General features: G+C 55.0%; 1 protein-coding gene and 1 long non-coding RNA gene across 9 annotated transcripts in view; one reads left to right on the top strand and one right to left on the bottom strand.

Annotated features, from left to right (window-relative positions):
* The window catches only part of LOC308054802, a 31,020-nt gene that overhangs the window by 6,272 nt on the left and 7,828 nt on the right, over positions 1–16,920 (top strand). For 5 of the 6 annotated variants that reach the window (XR_013924229.1, XR_013924230.1, XR_013924231.1 and 2 more), the window contains exon 2: positions 6,438–13,430. This is a non-coding gene — a long non-coding RNA (uncharacterized lncRNA). The remainder of the gene's footprint in view (positions 1–6,437; positions 13,431–16,920) is intronic. The other variant, XR_013924234.1, reaches the window with a different exon arrangement.
* On the bottom strand, positions 825–7,527 carry HJV (hemojuvelin BMP co-receptor). Of its 3 annotated transcripts, XM_080368143.1 has the most exons (4): positions 7,523–7,527; positions 5,444–5,605; positions 3,778–4,280; positions 825–2,964 (listed from the first exon to the last, which is right to left on the bottom strand). In XM_080368143.1, the coding sequence occupies exons 2-4, from the start codon at positions 5,535–5,537 to the stop codon at positions 2,344–2,346; spliced, it is 1,218 nt and encodes a 405-aa protein (XP_080224269.1). In that variant the 5' UTR covers positions 5,538–5,605; positions 7,523–7,527; the 3' UTR covers positions 825–2,343. The 3 variants fall into 3 exon arrangements, with proteins under 3 accessions (XP_080224269.1, XP_080224268.1, XP_080224270.1); XM_080368142.1 differs by lacking the exon at positions 7,523–7,527 and having other exon boundaries at positions 5,444–6,454; XM_080368144.1 differs by lacking the exon at positions 7,523–7,527 and having other exon boundaries at positions 825–3,048; positions 5,444–6,454.

Consider the following 16,920-nt stretch of genomic DNA (forward strand, 5'->3'; position numbering starts at 1 on the left):
AGGCCCAGGAAACTGCTTTTCTTTTCAGTGGGAGCAAAGACCTTGAAGCCCAATTCATTGCCCCCTTCCTGGGTGGGAAGTTCATGAACAGGTTGGGAAGAGTGAGTAAATAAGAGCTCTCTTGCAAAGCTCTGGGTCAGCGATCACCATGCTCCTCAGTCGGGAAGGAGCTATGAGACATGTGGTGGGCCAGGCCCTGCCATGCCCATGTGCCCAGGGCTTGTGCAGGATCACTTCCACCGCTGGTGGATCCTGGGGACTCTTCTGTCCCCTTTTTATGACATGGAGGTACAAAGAGGCTGGGTCTGAGTGTGGCCTTGCTCACCTGCAAGGGTCATCAGCCAGTGAGATCCTTATCTCTCCATTAAGAGAGCCCTCCTTTCCCCATGGCATTCTTGTTGATTGGCTCCGTTGGCCAAAATCTAAAGGATAATTAGATTGTGCATCATAAAATCCAGCCCTGTGGCATGACCATGACGCTGTGTCTGGCAGCTGCGAAGCATCGCTGTGTGCTGTCCAAGAGCTGCTGTTTTGCACCCTGGCTACCTTTTATTATGGGATGAAGTCCGTCCCCTTTCTATGAGAAGCTCTGGCACTATCAACCCTGCAGCCTCAGGGATCCTGAGGATTTTATCCCTATGGGAAGTGGTGCTCCCATGGGAAGCGTAGCAGCAAGGCAGGCTGGCTTCCTCTCCCCATTCCGTGTATGTATATATAGACCGCAAAATGCTCCGGAGTAAAAGGAGCAGTGGGTGGAAGGCGAGATATTATTATCTTCACCTGCTGCTGCCGACCAAAGAAATAAAGAGACAGATGACAGGAAATGAGGACTTCAAAAATAGACACCTTTAATGTCAAAACCTTCAGGGATTAGTGAGAACACCATACAAGAAACAGAGAAACCCTCACTAGTCACCGTGTGCTTTGAGTGTATGTTGAAGGAGGAAATATGCTGAGATACCTAAGAAACATTTCTGTATTTACTCTTTGTGCCCTCGGCAGAAGAACCAGAGGAGAAAAAAATGCAAAATCGACTGACCAAAGAAACTGCAGATGTACTGAAACGTGAACGGTGAAACCCCCCTTTACAGCTTGACAGATCTTCTGTACCTGAATGATCTGCAATTCTCCTTCCCCCTGTGTCTGCCAGCTTAATTATCCGCCTCCACAAGGCTCTTCTTACGGCTCTGCAGGACAGGAATGGCAAAGTTTTTAATGTGAGCCCTCTTTATTAAAAAAAAAAAAAAAAGTCCTTGCATATGGAAAATAATTCTTATCATATAGAACTCTAGCTGCTTTACTTAAAACCTCTTAAATATATTAAACATCTCATTTGGCCTCACCTCTGTATTTATATACATCTGCTAGTAGCTCCCTAGCTAGTAGCTACAGTCATATGGCTTTTTGCCAGCTCCACGTCTTCATTACTAATTCGCTTTTGCAAGTGAAACCCTCAGGCTGGGTTGGATTTGAGCAGGGTTGTGACACTGACAGAGAAAGTTGGGCCCAAGGGAGAAGAATACCAAGGGGTAGCTTTCCTTACTGAAACTCAACGCTGGTCCAAAGTCCAGAACTGGCTATACTGAGTCCTAGACAGGTGCCAAGACAACAAGGAAAAATAGCAACGGTAGCCTGAAATGTCAGAGACCAACGCTCTGCAGCTCCCAGCGCTGGAAATTAGCACATTACTAATCCAGAGAGAGAAGAATACAGGATGAAATGGTTGATTTCTAGCTCAAAAATCTCCACTTGGTCACGACGCTCTGATAACCAACTTATTGGCTTGTTCCCCTCTTGCATTGCTTTGGTAGCAGCTGGATCAAGGGGCCCCAAATCCACCAAACATTTTTTGACTGTTAAAAATTGGGATCTGGGCTTTGAGCCCATTATTTCTGAATCTGTAGGGCTCCTGAGTAAAAGTCAACTGTAGAAACACTGGAAGAAGGGTGTAAAGCAAGTTTATGGAAAGGCTTTGAGGGGCAGAGAGGTTTCCTAAATGTGTAGTATCTGTTTGTCTTTGATACAGCTGCAATGTGCTCATCTTTAGAAAACAGAAACACATCAGAATCCAACAGAAGAAAATGTGATCTGCCTTCAGGAGAGGAACCAGGTTCAACTGGTGTCATATGTGCAAGAACAGGTGGATGCAAACCAGTGTCTCACTATCTTTTGTCTCCAGCGCTCCCCTCTCCAAAGGTCTGGGTCTCTGGTTCCTCCTTGCCACAGAGACACTTGATCCAAGGTGTAAGGCTTCTCTCTTGATCTGCAAGGCATGGGTCTGAGTCAGCAGCTCTCTCGGGTTACCCCTGTGGACTGTACTGTATATTGCAATGCCAGCGAGAGTTAAAAGTGCAACAAAACAGCCCAAAGGCCAGAGGTGAGGAGGAGGAGGAGGAAGGAAGAAGAGACGCACAGGCAGCCTGCCCCAACCTGGAAGATGTGCAATTTCTCAGCATTGGGAAGGAAGACCCTGGCGTCTTCTAGAGCTCCATGAGCCGCCATGGTGAAGTTGGCATCTCCTGAGGTTACCACATCGAAGACGCATGACTGGAAGTAGACGTCCTCCACAGGCAGCATCTCCTTGCAGAGTGCCCGGGCCGTCTCAGCTGCAACGCGGCCACGGCAGCACTCGCTGCGGGAGATGCGCTGGCTGCGGGGGCAACCGCCCACACAGAGCTGCAGGTCTTGCTCCTCCGTGAAGGCACGTGCCACCTCCTCAGCTGCCCGGATGGAGAAGGAGAGCTGGCGGCCGGCCTGACGGACAGCGATGGTGGTGCCGATGTACTCCGCACGGATCTCCACGTGCCGCCCGGGGCTGCGCTCCTGGATGGCCAGGCTGCTGCCGCCCGGCCTCTCGCCCCCGTTCACCGAGCCATCCTCGAAAGCTGCCGGGAGGTTGTCTATCTCGGCCTGGTAAACCTTCTGGTCGATGCATTCCTTCATGTTCTTGAATATGATGGTGAGCTGCAGAGAGCAGATCAGAGGTGATTTGAATAGAGAGCGATTCAGATTTCTGCGCACACGATTTTGGGGGACAGAAAACATTGGCTACCCCGAGTTTTTTTCTTCACAAGTTTTTCCCTTATTATTTTTTAAAGACCATTTCACATGATTCCACAGGTGTTCAGGAAAGAGTTGAGTCTCAATCCCTGGAAGCACTTAAAAGATGTGTAGATGTGGCGCTTAGGGACACGGTTTAGTGGTGGACTTGGCAGTGCTGGACTCGATCTTAAAGGTCTTTCCCAACTTAAATGATTCTATGACACTATGATCTTGCTTGCTGGACATGAGCGTCGCGGCCATGTCCCCATCCCAGGTAACAGCTACCTACAGGAGGGCAAAGCTGATTGCACACGGCCGCCTCACCGATGCATCCCCCTCTGCCCCAGACTGTCTCTCCCACATTGCTGCAGCCCTTTGGGGAAAGCAGCAATGTTTCCTTTTTTCCTTCCTTCATTTCCTTCTTTCTTTAATGCCATTTAAGCAACTGAAGCCTGAGACGGAGCTAAGCCTGGGTCGATTGCATGTGGGTAACCCATGGACCACACTGTAACCCATCCCCAGCCTGCAAGGGGAGCATTGCAGGTCTCTCTGGTCCCCTCATGGACCTCCATCCCACTTGTTCCTGCAGACATTTGTTCCTGATCCTGTGTGGGTTTAGCCGAAGCTATTGCTGCCCTCCCCAGCCTTTTCAGGGAGCGCAAGGGGGTGCCCTAAGCTGTTGGTGCATCCCAGGGGTGTATGGGTTTGCCTCCAAGCCCTATGCACGAGCGTTACCTTGCTGGTGACCGTAGCGTTGGACCCCTTGGCCACCGGAGAGCTGGTTGCTTGCACAAACAAGTAGTCATTGTCCAAGAGGGGCCAGGAGCCCTCCACTCGGCAAGTGTGGAAGTCATCATGGAAAGTGCGGATGTGGGGGTCCCCGAAAGCCGCGCAGTGCTGGTAGCTGGGGGGCTGGCCGTGCTTGTAGAGAAAACTCTTCTCGTAGTTGCAGATATCGAGAGACTCAAAGCCCTGATGGTTGGGGGCTGGGGGCCGGGGCCGGGGGGGCGATGTGGGACCCTCCTTGGAGCAGTTGTTCTGGATCATGAGGTCCTCAATGCCGTGGACGGCGGAGTGGTAGGCCAGGTCACCCCGGCACGTGCGAGCTGTCTTGCGGGTGCAGTGGGAGTAGGAGCGGAGGGCGTTGCAGTACGCCGCGTTCCGGTTGGAGCCGCGCAGGTTGAGGGTGGCAGCCACGTACTCCGAGTTGCAACGCAGGATCTTGCACTGGGAAGAAACTGGGAGAGACGGAATGGCTCGGTACATCCCGGCAGAGCTGTAGGGGTGGGGAAGGGCAGCCCCTTCTCCTCGCACCGCCTCCACCACCTGACCCACTCGTGATCTCACGATGGAGACACGTTCTGGAAGCACTAATCTCTCTGTTTTAACAAACTCAGTGGCCAGTTGAAATGACCTGCTGCTTCTTACGTGTCTGGGGGAACAAATCCAGGGTTGCCTGCTGCAGAAACGGGCTGGAGCCTGGCACAGAGGACAGCCTGGGGAAAGCCACAGGGCCAAAGGGGTGTCCTGAAGCAACTGGGATGTAAGATTGTACCTGGGGCATGAGCACGGCTGAGAGCCAGGGTAACAGTTGTGATTGTGGCCCTGGGCCGTGGCTCAGGTCGAGATTCTTCGCCCCAGGGCTTGCCAGGGGACAAACAGGAATTTCTGAGCTGGGAAACCCCTTCTTCCCATTCCAACCTTGCCAGGCCGTGCCATCACTCTGTCACAAGAGGCTTGACTGCACCAGTGACACCCAGCCCTGCAAACATGATTTCTCCGTGCTGTGGAAAGCAGTGCCATGTGCCACAGCTCCAGGAGAGCTAATGAGCTCGCCCCAGCAGGGATGATTTAGCTCATTAAGCAGAGGGGTTATAAGGGATAGCTGCCCTAGTAAGCTGGGCAAAGGGCTGGGGGATGAGTTTAGGTTTTGCAGGATGCAGGTCTTGGTCCTGCTGGCGGAGCATCTCCGGGGCAGGAAGGGATAGCGAGGGGCTGAGTGGTGGATACAGCTGGTGCCTCTCACTGAAGACCTTGGAACTTTGACTCATCCCTGTGCTTATCTTGGGAGGGAACAGAGCTTGTAAGGGCTGTCCTAGGGAACGCGCCTGCTGCAGGAGAGCAGTGGGATGCTCTCATTGTGGAGGCTGCCCTGAGAGGGGCAGGTGATGCTGGTGGGACGGCTGCCTGCCCTTCCCTTTGGCTGCAGTGGGCCGAGGGCTCCCTGCTACTGCCTGAGCCTTGTGGCTGTGGTGAGAGGAGGGGATCTTCTGCGTGCTCCATCACCTCCCAGGAGCCCTGCCATGGTTGTACCCTCCCTGTGCCCTGGGGCTGCGGCTCCCCATGGGTATCGTTTCCAGGGATGTGGCTCTGGCATGGCTCTGCCCATGCAGTTCCTTACCATGCCTGCAGAAGAGGAGGAAGAAGAGAGCTCGGAGGTAGAAGCCGGGGTTTTCCAGCTGCCCTGGGCTCTTACTGCGGGCAGGTTTCCCCATTCCAATCCATGCAGGGCCTGGGGGGTTGCTCACCCGCTGGCTTGTCTCGGCTTCATTCAGCAGGTCCCCTAGAAGCAAAGTGAAGGTGGGATCTGAGAGGTGCCAGCAGATGTGAGCTGCTGCCAGCATCCAGGCAGCTGCCAAACGTGGCCCTGCAGGGCTTGGCTGCACTGCTGCCTCTCGGGGGGCGGGAGGTGAGCTTTTGAGCAAAATCCCAGGCGTTTCGGGTTTGTTTTTTTTTTTTCACTGTGCTCAACCACTGCAGCTCTCATCTTCCACCCCGAGGCAGCTGTGCTGTGTAGTTCAGTGTGTCAAAAAGTTAAAGCTTCCAGCTGCCCTTGGAGAGGATCAGTGAGCTCCAGGGGCTCGGAGACACTTCGGAGCAGCCGATGAGTGCAGGGAGGACCAAAACCATCCGATGTGTCAGGCGCAGCCTGAGCTGCCTCTGGCCTGCTGCCACCCCTACCAAAACAAAGGTTTGGAGCGCAGCATCCAAGGGGACGGGAGCTGAAAAGCCAAATTAGAAGTGTGGGTGCCATGATAGCAATGCCTTTGGCTCCACCAAAACCCTGTGTCCAGGTTCCCTCAGTGCTGGGAATGGTGCTCTCAGTCCACCTTTTTGCTCTGGCTGTTCCCTGGGCATGGAGGGGCTCGAGGTGGCTGGAGAGGGAGTGCAAGAAGCTGCACCCATCCCCACAGTGGGCTGCAGTGGGAAGAGGTGCGGCCGCAAGAAAAATTAACTTCCCTTGTGCTTCATCTTGGCTGGGGATTTGAGTCCTTGGTGGCTTATTTTAACAGCCGGTTGTTACTCACTTGTTAGTCAAATACCCTTTTGCTATTTGGTCCTTTTGAAACTGCTGTATGTGAAATTGTTAAATTATTTTTTCTCCTACCCCTTAGATCGTGTGGGATGCCGGTTGCCAGAAGCTAATGTTCATGGTGATGTGCCTGGTACCCTGGGCAGCCTGAGGAGCTGATATTACTGACACCGCGATTGCTAGTAAGTGTAAGCCCCAACTGAGGTGGGGAGGGGGGAGAAGAGATGCAATTCTCATTTTGTTTTCAAAAAGGAAGAAATCACAGTCCAACCCGCTCTGTCTAGCACCTTTCAGCTTCCTTTGCCGTGGCTGCAGCCGTCAAACAACCACCGTTAGTTGTGTTGGCTGGCACGGTGACGTCGCTGAGTGCTGGCGGCCCCTCGTGTTCCTCTGCCAGCTGGATTAATGGCTAACTGGGCAGATGTCTGGAGCGAAAACATGCTTCAACCCTGCTGGCGATGCTCTGGCTGCCAGCTGCTCTTGGCGGTGAGGACAAGCTGAGCCGACCACATGGAAAGGGGGAAAGGGGTCTCTGTAGCCCTGGGGCACAGGGACATGAGACCCCGTACTGGGAATTGGGAATTAGGCTCGTGTTGGATGTGTGCTGGTGAGAGAGGTACAAGCAGACTGACTCTGTGCTCTGATCCTCCCCCAGTGCCCAGCACTTGCTCTGTCACATCCCACCCTACCTGGTTTGACCCTGTCTGACCAGACTGAGCATCCTTCTTGGAGCTCACAGGAGCTAGTGACCTCTCGGCGCTACCCCCAGATCCCCTGGAGGTGGTGACGCGCAGGGGACCTGTCCCGGGCACAACGCTTAGCACATAAACAGCCAGTTACTGTGTTGCAGAGAAGCGTGGCTCCAGCTAGGGGCAAGGAGAGGCCCTGCCGTGAGTCCTGCAGACAGCAGGGTTTCCTTTGGGATGTCCTGACCCCGGTGGTGTTAGGAGAAAGGCAGTAGCAGCAGTTAAGAGATGCTCTGCAAGCCCAAGGTGATGCCACCTGTGAGGGGAGATGGATGGTGGCAGGGTGGCAAGGGGTGCTTGGGCACCCCAGCCCTCCCTCTGTTTGGGTCCACCAGACCCTGGAACACCCCTGGGTGCCAGTGCCGATGTCCTGCTCCTTGAAGGCTTGTCCTTGCCCTTGGTTTGCCACAGCCCCACTCACCTGCATCGGCCTCTCCGGAGATGAGCTGGCTCCCAGTGTGGGGAGCGCCTTCCCTGGTGGACACGGGTTGGCTTGTCCTTGTCACCCAGCTCTACCCCAAGTGACAGCCAGAGTGATCCATGGGACAACAGCCAGGAAAATGCTGGTCTCAGTCTTGGGCGCTTCCATGGCCTCACAGCCGGATAAAATCCAGGGTGCTGGTGTGGAAAGCCTGGCCGGGGACGCAGGGAGCAGACCCCGCTGCAGGGCACTGCAGTCCCTGCTCTTCCTCCCCAGCTACCTTTGCTCCGTCCTCTTCCCCCCGCAGGTCAGAGGATGGGTGTTGAAATAGATCCACCTAAATTTAGACAGGGTAAAACCCAGCCAAGAACAGTAAGCGGAGCAGGCAGAGGGAGACAGTGTGTGACAGCCGGGTGGGGGTGGGGGTGGGCAGAGGAGCCTGAGGAGGAGGTGGGAGCCCCCAGACCTGCCTGGGTAATGGTACTTTGTGGTGTGGGGTCATGTCACTCATGGGGTGCAGCACAGGCTGTGGGAGCTGGCTTCCTTGGAGCTAACTGGTGGTACTGGGTGTTAGTCCTTCCTTGGGTGGTACTGCAGTCTCCCCACCTGCACCCCTGTGGAGTGAGTCCCTCTGGAAAGGCACTGTGCTTTTCCCTGTGGGATGTATCCCTCCAGGGAGCACCCTCTCAGCCGTGTCTTGTGTAGGTTCCCTTCCTGGGGCAGAGCCGAGTCCTGAACACAAACATGGCACGGGCCAAAGGTGGCCGGTGTCCCCAGGGGTCGATGAACGCTGGGTTGAGCCAGCTGGGTTCCCAAAAGTCCACCTGCAAGGACTTGGGTGCAGAGAGCAGCTGCACAACCCCCTTGTCGTGGTTTAACCCCATCCAGCAGCTAAGTGGAAGAGGAGAAATGGTGGGGAAATGCCCGTGCTGGGCTTTTCCAGGGGTGGCCTGTCCATTTAGGATCCGTGGCCATTACGGCTGGAGGGCAGGGATTGAAAGTAGGTCCCTCAGTGCCCCAGCACCCACAAGCCCCTTTGGGAACCCATTCAGAAACGCATCCTGCCTCCTAAACCAAATTCCTAGTGTTTTCCAGGTCTTGCTCCTCACGGCAGGGAGCAAAGCCTCACAGACCTGCAGCACCCTCAATGCATTTGTGCCGGGAGCCTCGTGCCAACCTGAGTCTGGGAGAGCAGACAGAGCTTAACCGACCCCCCCACAGGTACCACCGCGCCCCTCTGGGGGGAATCTCTTTGTCCCCTACTCCTCACACAGGGAATTGGGGAGAAAAGGAGGGATCGTGGCTGCTTATTGCAGAACAAGCTTAAATCTACAGCCAGGCTCCTGTTTTAAGTGTAACGGTACATCTTCCTGGGGGCAATGGGTAGAGGAAAGGAAAACAAAGAATAAATACCAGCTTGGGTTCAAATCCCAGCTGGGATTTACATCGACAGCCACCAGAGGAGGAAGGTTTTAGATGCCCATTTCTTTTTTTTTTTTTTTTTTTTTTTCCTTGCTCCTGGGGTGCATGGAGGCTTTACAGCTCTTTTGCCTGCCCAATATTTATGCTCTGGGTCTCCGTTACCTGGTAACAAGGGATAACCAGGGAGTGGAAAAAATCTTGTTTAAAAAATAAGACCATATCCTAGTGTAGCCTCCCATGTCCTGGCCATGCCTCGGGTGCCTGGTATCCTTCCCATCGGCTGCCATAGGCTTCCCCGCAGTGAGCCCCCGGTGCGAGGAGGCTCAGACACCCACCGAGGGAATCGGTTACACACGGGGCGGGAGCAGGGGCAGGCAGGTGGGAATTCTTCTGGAACAGCAGACGGTACCATCTGGGCTCGGCGAGAGCGGAGGCCTCCTGGCATCCCACCCACCCGCTTCATTTGGACAAACAAGGGGAAACTTTGAACGGAGAAACCCAACCAGGATATCCAGGTTGCTGCAGCCCAGAGGCCGCGTTGTAGGGCCCTCCTCACAGCCCTGGGACTCAGCGTTGTGGGTGCACCTCCCTGGCAACATGCTGGATCCTGGCCATGCCGTGAAATGGAGCCATTGATACAGCTTTAACACTGTCAGTGCGCAGCAGCTCTCCGAGCTGGGGGCTGCAGGCATATGTTGGACTGAGGAGGCTGGGAATTTCTCCCGAGCTGGCAGAGTCACGGTAACAAGACAAAAGCATCTGTGATCAAACTGCTTCCGAAAGCCAACTCCCCCCCTCCTTCCCACCAGCAAAATCAGCTGGAGGTTTAGGAGGCACAAAGCACCAGATCCCACCAGCTGGGTCACCAAATCCTGGCACCGAGGGGGCTGTGGAGCAGCTGGCCTCACCCAGAACCTCCTGCCCAAAAAGATGAGGTTTTCCCAAGCCCTGCCATGCCCCAGCAGCAAGGAGAGACCCGAATCGCGGCAGCTGTGTAGTCTTTGGTGCAAAGCAGGTAACGTGCAGCTCTGCCTGTGAGTGTTGCCCCTGTGGATTGTCATCTGGAGCAATGTCATCCTTCCAAAGGCCGAGGCGGTGCGGTCCCGGCTTGGCTCTAGCACCATCACTAATGCAATGAGTCTGGTGGGGGTTTTGGTTTAACCCTGGTGCTTTAGAGATTTAATTTGCTCAGAGAGACCAGCCCCAGCTTGGCGCTGAGCTGGCACCAGCTGTGTCTGCAAACCCACTGCTACCAGGAGCCCTGGTCTGAGCGCAGGTGCGTTTGCACCCAAAGTGGCTTGTGTGGATGGGGAGACTCGGCAAAACTGATCTAAAGAGGCATCAGGTCTCCAAGGAGCTCGTCTGCTTTCGTCAGAGCTGGGGACACAAGCAAACCCTTCTGCCACCCACCAGCATTGCTCTGAGCTCAGCTCAGTTAAGCCTTCATCAGGGAGAGCTCTGCACACCTTTCCCGAGCATCCCTGGGCAAGTGGGATCAGCCAGCCTCTTGAGGTTGGAGCCACGCTGTGAACGTTGTCCCACACTCCCTGGACCACCGCATGGCAGCCAGCATCCCCCAGGAGCTGCAGGGAGAGCTGAGCTGCAGGGCTGGGATCCGAGTTGGAAGAGGGGCCTGGGGAAGGCAGGATTTGCTGGAGAACTGAAAGAGAGGATCTCGCTTCTCCCCAGGTACAGACACAGCAGCGGACGGGCCATTTGCACAGCGCCTGCTCAAATCCAAAGCATCCACCCTTCTTGCCACACCATGGTTGGCATAAATCCCCCATCTATCCCACCCCAGACCTCTGCCAAGGTTCCCAGTGCTCCACTTACCCCAGCAATTGCCGCTTGGATGGGCCACCAATTGCCCCGAGACCCTCCGGACTTGAATCCTGGCCCCTGGCACGGGTTTGGCTCCGGGCAGGAGTGATGAGGGAATCACGGCTGTTAACGCCGCAGGCTCAGTGCGGAGGGAGCAGAAAACAGCTGAACTTTACGACAGCCCGATCCGTCACTGTGAGCTGGAGGAGAGGGGGCTAAGTCGATGCTTTAAAAATAGCCAGTAGTATTTTTGATCCCGAAAGCTGGATTCCAATGGGGAGGGGAAGGGAAAAGGGAAGGAGAGGCGAAGGCTTCCCAACTGCATGCTTCAAAATCTGTGGGCAGAGGAAACTGTGTGCAAGATGGACATGAGGTCCCGGTTGGACCACTCGGAGCTGCTGATCTGGGGGGTTTCTCCAGGCTCTGGGAAAGACAAGCAGGTTGGGAATATGAAGCATTGCTGGAGATTTAAGGCAGGCTGCTCTTTCAGCGGCACCTGCCGCCTCAAGCACGGGAGCACCCGGCTGGGCACCTTCCCCTGCCACAGCAGGGCTGGGAGCAAAGGGCCCGTGCCTGCAGGCAGCTGTTCTCCTGGCTCTGCAAGGAGGGAGAGGGAAAACCCAATGAAGATGCAAGTCTGGAGTTAAGTTAAACTCTTCCTCCATGTTTCTTCAGCCCGGAGCTTTCCCTGTCCCTTGCTTGGGGAGCTCAGGAGGTCCCAGAGAAGGACAGATGCTGGGAGGACCGGAATTCTCAGCGCTCTGTCTGGGGAGTGATCTTGAGAAGGTCAGGGAAGAACCAGGGAGCTGCATCCTTCAGCCACCTTGCTGGAAGGTGCAACCCAGGTCCCTTGGCCATCTCCAGCCACAGGATGGCACATCCAGGAGGGGCTGGCATCCCTTGGCTGCCTCTGGAGGAAGACCACCCCTCCTGCTCCCCTGCCCTTGCTTGGACACTGCTCAGAGACACTCCCAAGATGCTGATGTGTGGATAAATCACCAGCCCCAAGCACCTGCTCCGGGGCTGGGCAGCTGCAGGGCAGGGAAGCGCCGGCCGCAGTGGGGCTAAAAAAAGATGGGAGCAGATGGGGCTGGATGCAGCCACTGCTTTGGAAGGGGACCAGGATGTGTCCCCAGCCCCATTCGGTCTCCCCTGAATGCCGGACCCTGGGCGTGATGGTGGCAGTGCCCCGTGCATGCAGCTGGGATGCTGAGGGCCACCAGCCAGCTCGGGCAGCCTCCTCTGTGCCTCAGTTTCCCCGTCATTTAAGATGCAGAGTCCTGGTGTCCACGTAGCGTGGCGGGAGAGGAAGGTCTGGGCCCTGCATGGTTCGGGCGTCACTGGGTGCGTGCGGACCTTCGGGACACGGGTGCGAGTGCACCCTCAGCTCCACCGGGTGCAGGATGCGGCCAGGTGCCTGGAGCTGGCCGGGGGACTTTGGGGACACGGTACCACGAGGTGGCAGCAGCACTTCGCGAGTGGCAGTGGGGCTGCCAGCCGGCCCGCCAGCGGCCATCCCTGCCTGCCCCTGTCCCCTTCCGCTGTCCCCTTCCCCTGCCTGCTCCGCAGCCCACCTGCCAGAAAGGAGGGGAGGAAAGGGAGCGCGGGGGCTGCAGGAGGGAGGGGTCCCACCTCGGCATCGCAGCAGTCTGGGAACCGGTGGGTTTGATGTCCAAAAGGGCACTGAAGGACCCTCGGTTTCCTCTCTGTGCCTCAGTTTCCCCACTCCTGCTTCCACATCGCACGTGGGGTCCCCAAGACCGAGCTTGCTCCATCACACTGCAGCTCATCTAACGGGAAGAACAAGAGCAAGGGACTTGGAAAAACCAGCCCCAGGCATCCCCGGGAGAGTGTCCCACACTCCCCAAACCCTGGGGCACCCATGCTGCTCCAGCGTCTCCCAAATTCTGTCCCCAGCTCTGAGCTGGTGCCCAGTTTGGCCTCCCCTCAGAGCCGTGCGGCGGCGGCTGATGGAGAGGCTTTGGCTGGCCACAAATGGATTAGCAAGGAGCTGGGGAATTGCTTCTGTGTTTGCTGCCATATGGAATGACACCCTTTCCCAGGAGCCCCCCAGCCCGTCTCCAGACCTCCCAAATGCTCTGGCGAGGGATTTTAAATCACCTTCCTTTAGCAGATGTCTGGGGGAGAAGAGATGGGCTGGAGCAAGGGGGACCTTCAGGGAATGTTTTTTCCTTGCTCCCGAGCAGGAGAAGGAAATGAACTCCCAGCTGAGCTCCTGCCAGTGCCAGCTCAGCCCAAGAATACCTGGAAATGGTTGGGTTTGAAAGGGGAAAACAAAACGGTCTGCAATTTATGGGCTTGTTTAGGCAGGGAAATAGAGAAATATCCCCCCCCAGCACGTGGGGGATCGGCAACCACAGTAAATCAGCCAGAGACTTGTCAAATTTGGTGTAATTGGGTAGCAGTGACATGGGATTCAGGGAGGCTTCCTCTCCAAGAAGGGGTTGGGGGGTTTGGCTGGGAAAGGAGGAAGAAATTGGGGAGTTCACGGTGACCCCACTGACCTGTTGAACTTCACTTTGCAAACCAGGTTCCTGCCAAGGCGACCGAAACCCTCAGCCAGGCTCCGGGCAGCAGCAATCCGGCAGGGCTGCCTCGCCAGGGGATGCTCCCACAGCCATCGCCACCTCTTCTCCCCTCCCAGGTAATGTGGGGACCACAGCAAAGCCCACGGGGGGAGAAAACATGTCCCCACATGCATGTGTGGTTCGTGTGGTCCTTGTGTGGCGTGACCTTTCCTCGCCGTGCTGCTGCCTCCATGATTACACAGAAATAACTGTAGGAAAGCATCCGTGTTTCAGAAACGCCCAGCGTGAGCCGTGTGCGAAACGCCTGGCTCGCTGGCGTGTGTAAGCATGGGCATGGCGTGTGTAAGTGTGGGCATGGCGTGTTTGGTGGGCTTGTGTGGAGACAGGCGTGCACAGAGAGGTGCCACGTTGCGGTGCCTGCTGTGTGCGGCAGCAGAGGAGCAGGAGGGCACGCGTGGGCTTGCAGACGCTGGCGGTGCGGGCCTTGCTCCTGCCAGACCCTTGGCATGTGGGTTTAACCTCACGGCTGGCGCTGCTGTCCATCACCCACCCTGTGGCACCCATCACCCAGCCATTCCAGAGGGGGAGTTATCCAAACCAAGGTCCTCGACTTAAACCCCCACATCTAAACGGAAAATCTCTCAGGGTTCAACCTACTTCACCCTGCAGGGCTTTGCAATTTGCCCCAAAATCGGGCAGAGTGTCTCGGGTGGCTTCCTTGGGGCTCGCCAGCAGCAAGCAGGGCTCCGAATCCAGCCCGTAGCACTGAAAGGCATGAATCCCCAGAGATTAGAGGGTTGGGTTTTGGTTTGGGGTTGGTTTAGTGGTTTTTTTTTGCCTTTCCACAATGCCATTCAGGGCCTGGAAAGGCTGTCCCTGTCCCCTCGACCCAGTGCACGGCTATGCAAATCCGTCAGTGCTTTTAGAGGCAGCGCTAGGACTCGGATGAGCAGGAGCTCCCGGGGGTAAGGCAGCGCTGGGGACTTGCAGGGCTGTTTTAAGTGAGGCAAAATGAGGGAGGGATGGTTAATTGATTCCTGTGATTAAGCAAGAGTTTGTCAGTGCGAAGGTCTTGGTTTTACTCTCCTCGGTTTTTGCAGTCTGGAGTTATTTATTTTTAAACAGTGATTGAGGAGGGGAAAGTTTCTGTCTGAATATTTCCAGTGAGAAAGTTGTAATCTTCAGCTGATGCTTAGCCTGGGGAGGGAAACAAGCATGTCCAGCCATGTGGAAATGAAAAGCTTCAGATGCTGTTGCGTTAGCTGGCAGGCGAAACCGTGCCGCTCCAGAGGGAGAGGCAGAGCACGGCTGCTTTGCTTTCCTGGGAGAAATCCTAACAGGATCCCACCAGGAGCCATCCCACCTCAAGCAACAAATTTGGTGCTGGTGGCAAATTGCTGTCCCGGCTGGCAGTGGGAAGTGGCCGTAGCATCTTTGTGCTTGCCACGACTTCCCAGCTGCCTGGCAAACTTTTCATCCATTCCCCCAGTGGAAATTCTCACCCTCAGTTTTCTGTGTTCTTTTATTTTTCCATTTGAAAATGAAGAGGAGGGAAATTGTGGTGATTTATTGTTTTGGTGAAAGCATCCTTGCTGGTTTTCTGGGCACAGGGGTGGGGGGGAGCATTCCCAAGTGAGGATGTGTTTCCTTTGTACTTCCATAAGGCAGGACAGCGAGGGGTTAATATGGAAATATTGGATAGAGGTGGTGGGTCCCTCAGGATCCACTCTGATGGACCTTGGGCTGGTTGGTTTATTTTTAATTTAATAGACTTGTCAATCAGCGCCCACTTGCTGGCCTGCCAACCCACCGCGGCTCACTTTGGCCAAGGCTGGAGTGTCAGCTGGCAGGCAGCAAAATCCACCTCAGTCCAGAAATAATAACAAATTATTAATAATAATAATAATAATAATGGAGATGTAATAATAAGTGCAAGTGGGGAAGAGGTGAGGAGAGCATGACAACCCCTCGATTTGTATCTGTTGGTTGTCTTCTCCATGCCTAGTGTTTTGTGTGGCTTTTCCCAACCAGAGGAAAAAAAGGAATAGTGGTTTAAGGGATGTTTGAGTCAGCTCTTGAGAGGCTGGAGGAGGCTGTGTTGATCCCCCCACAAAGGAAAACAAGTGAGAGAGAGAAAAAAAAAAGCCATGTGGCTCTTTGTGAAAGGAATTAAAATGGGTCCCGAAGGCTGTGAGCACTGGGATAGAAACAGGCGTTGGTGGGAACGGGAGCCCTAGGAAAGAGGACTCAAAAAGAGAGCTGTGGACACAAAAGCGTCAGGCTGGGGAAGGGAGATGCGCTGGGGTGCTGCAGCCAGAGCTGGGTGCAGGCAGGGACTGGGTGGCAGCAGCCTGAGTCACCCCCACCGCCGCTGGTGCTCCCCGAGATGCCCTGACGTGCTCCCCGGGATGTCAGGGCACGGGGCTGGGATGCAGCTCCCAGGCAGAGGATGCTGGGCGGTGCGGGATGCTGTAGGACAAACCCTATCAGACCTCCTCCGTGCCTGGTGCCGGCTGGCCCTTCCTGCACGTCTTTTCACCTGGATCTTTGCTAGTTTGGAGGAGGAATTAAAAATATTCAAGAAAAACCTGGCAAAGCTGTTACGATGGGAAAAAGGCCTGGGAGCTGTCTTTAGGGTGCTTTAGTTTTTGCCTCTGAGACACTCTAGGCAAATCCCAAAGGCGACCCTGCGGCGGTGCAGGGAAGCAGGACCCTCTCGAGTCCCAGGGGGTTCATCCGCTGGGATGCAGCTCAGTGCATCCTGGGGGGTCCCCGGATCCATGGCGGCACCAAACCTGGGGCAAACCCGCCGCTGTCGAAGGTGCCACCCCAGTTTTACACTGCTCAGCTAAGGTCTTTGCCTAGCGTTATCCCTCTGCCTTTTGCAAGTGAGAATAAAATGGTAAAAAAGCAAAAAGGGGGGGGACAACCCTGCGCCCACGAGTGCTTCGCCACCGTGCCCGACGTTTGCTGCCGCAGGTTGGGAAACCGGTGGAAAGCATCTTCCTGTTGCATCGCTGCTTTATTTTCCTATTCTCCTGTTGCCAGTCTTGAGGTTAGACCCTGCTGGCTTTTCATTTTTACTGTGGGGGGGAATAAATTAATTAAATAAATTAAATTTTATAGAGCTCTATAGTGTCCTTAGCCGTACTGAAGGCTTTCCGACTGCGTTTCAACCAGATTTGCTGTGCAACGGCTGCTCTGAGCCAAGTTATCTCGTGAAAGAAACACTCCCAAATAGGTTGCGTTGGATTTGAATTAATCATCTCCTTGGTTTTGTCTTTGTGAGAGATTTTTAATGCAATCAGGTCTTCCAGAAAATGGACGATAAGAAAGCGTGGTAAATATATTGTCCGATGACCACAAAACAAATGCTGTCAGGGAAATGGATTGAAGGCTTGAAAAATGGGATTTCAGAAGGAAATATCGAACTGGCATCAAAACCAGCGCTCTTTTCACTGAGCGAGGGAAGCAAGTCTTGCTTAGGACTGCCCGGGGGCAGAGACGTGCCCCAACCCCCTGAAAAGTTTGGGTTTGGGCTCACTTTGCTGGCTGGAGTTTTTGCCACTGAAAATACTTGGGAAAACCCCTTCAAAACTGATACAA

Source organism: Falco punctatus (assembly GCF_963210335.1).
Source record: "Falco punctatus genome assembly, chromosome: 18".
Lineage (NCBI taxonomy): Eukaryota > Metazoa > Chordata > Aves > Falconiformes > Falconidae > Falco > Falco punctatus.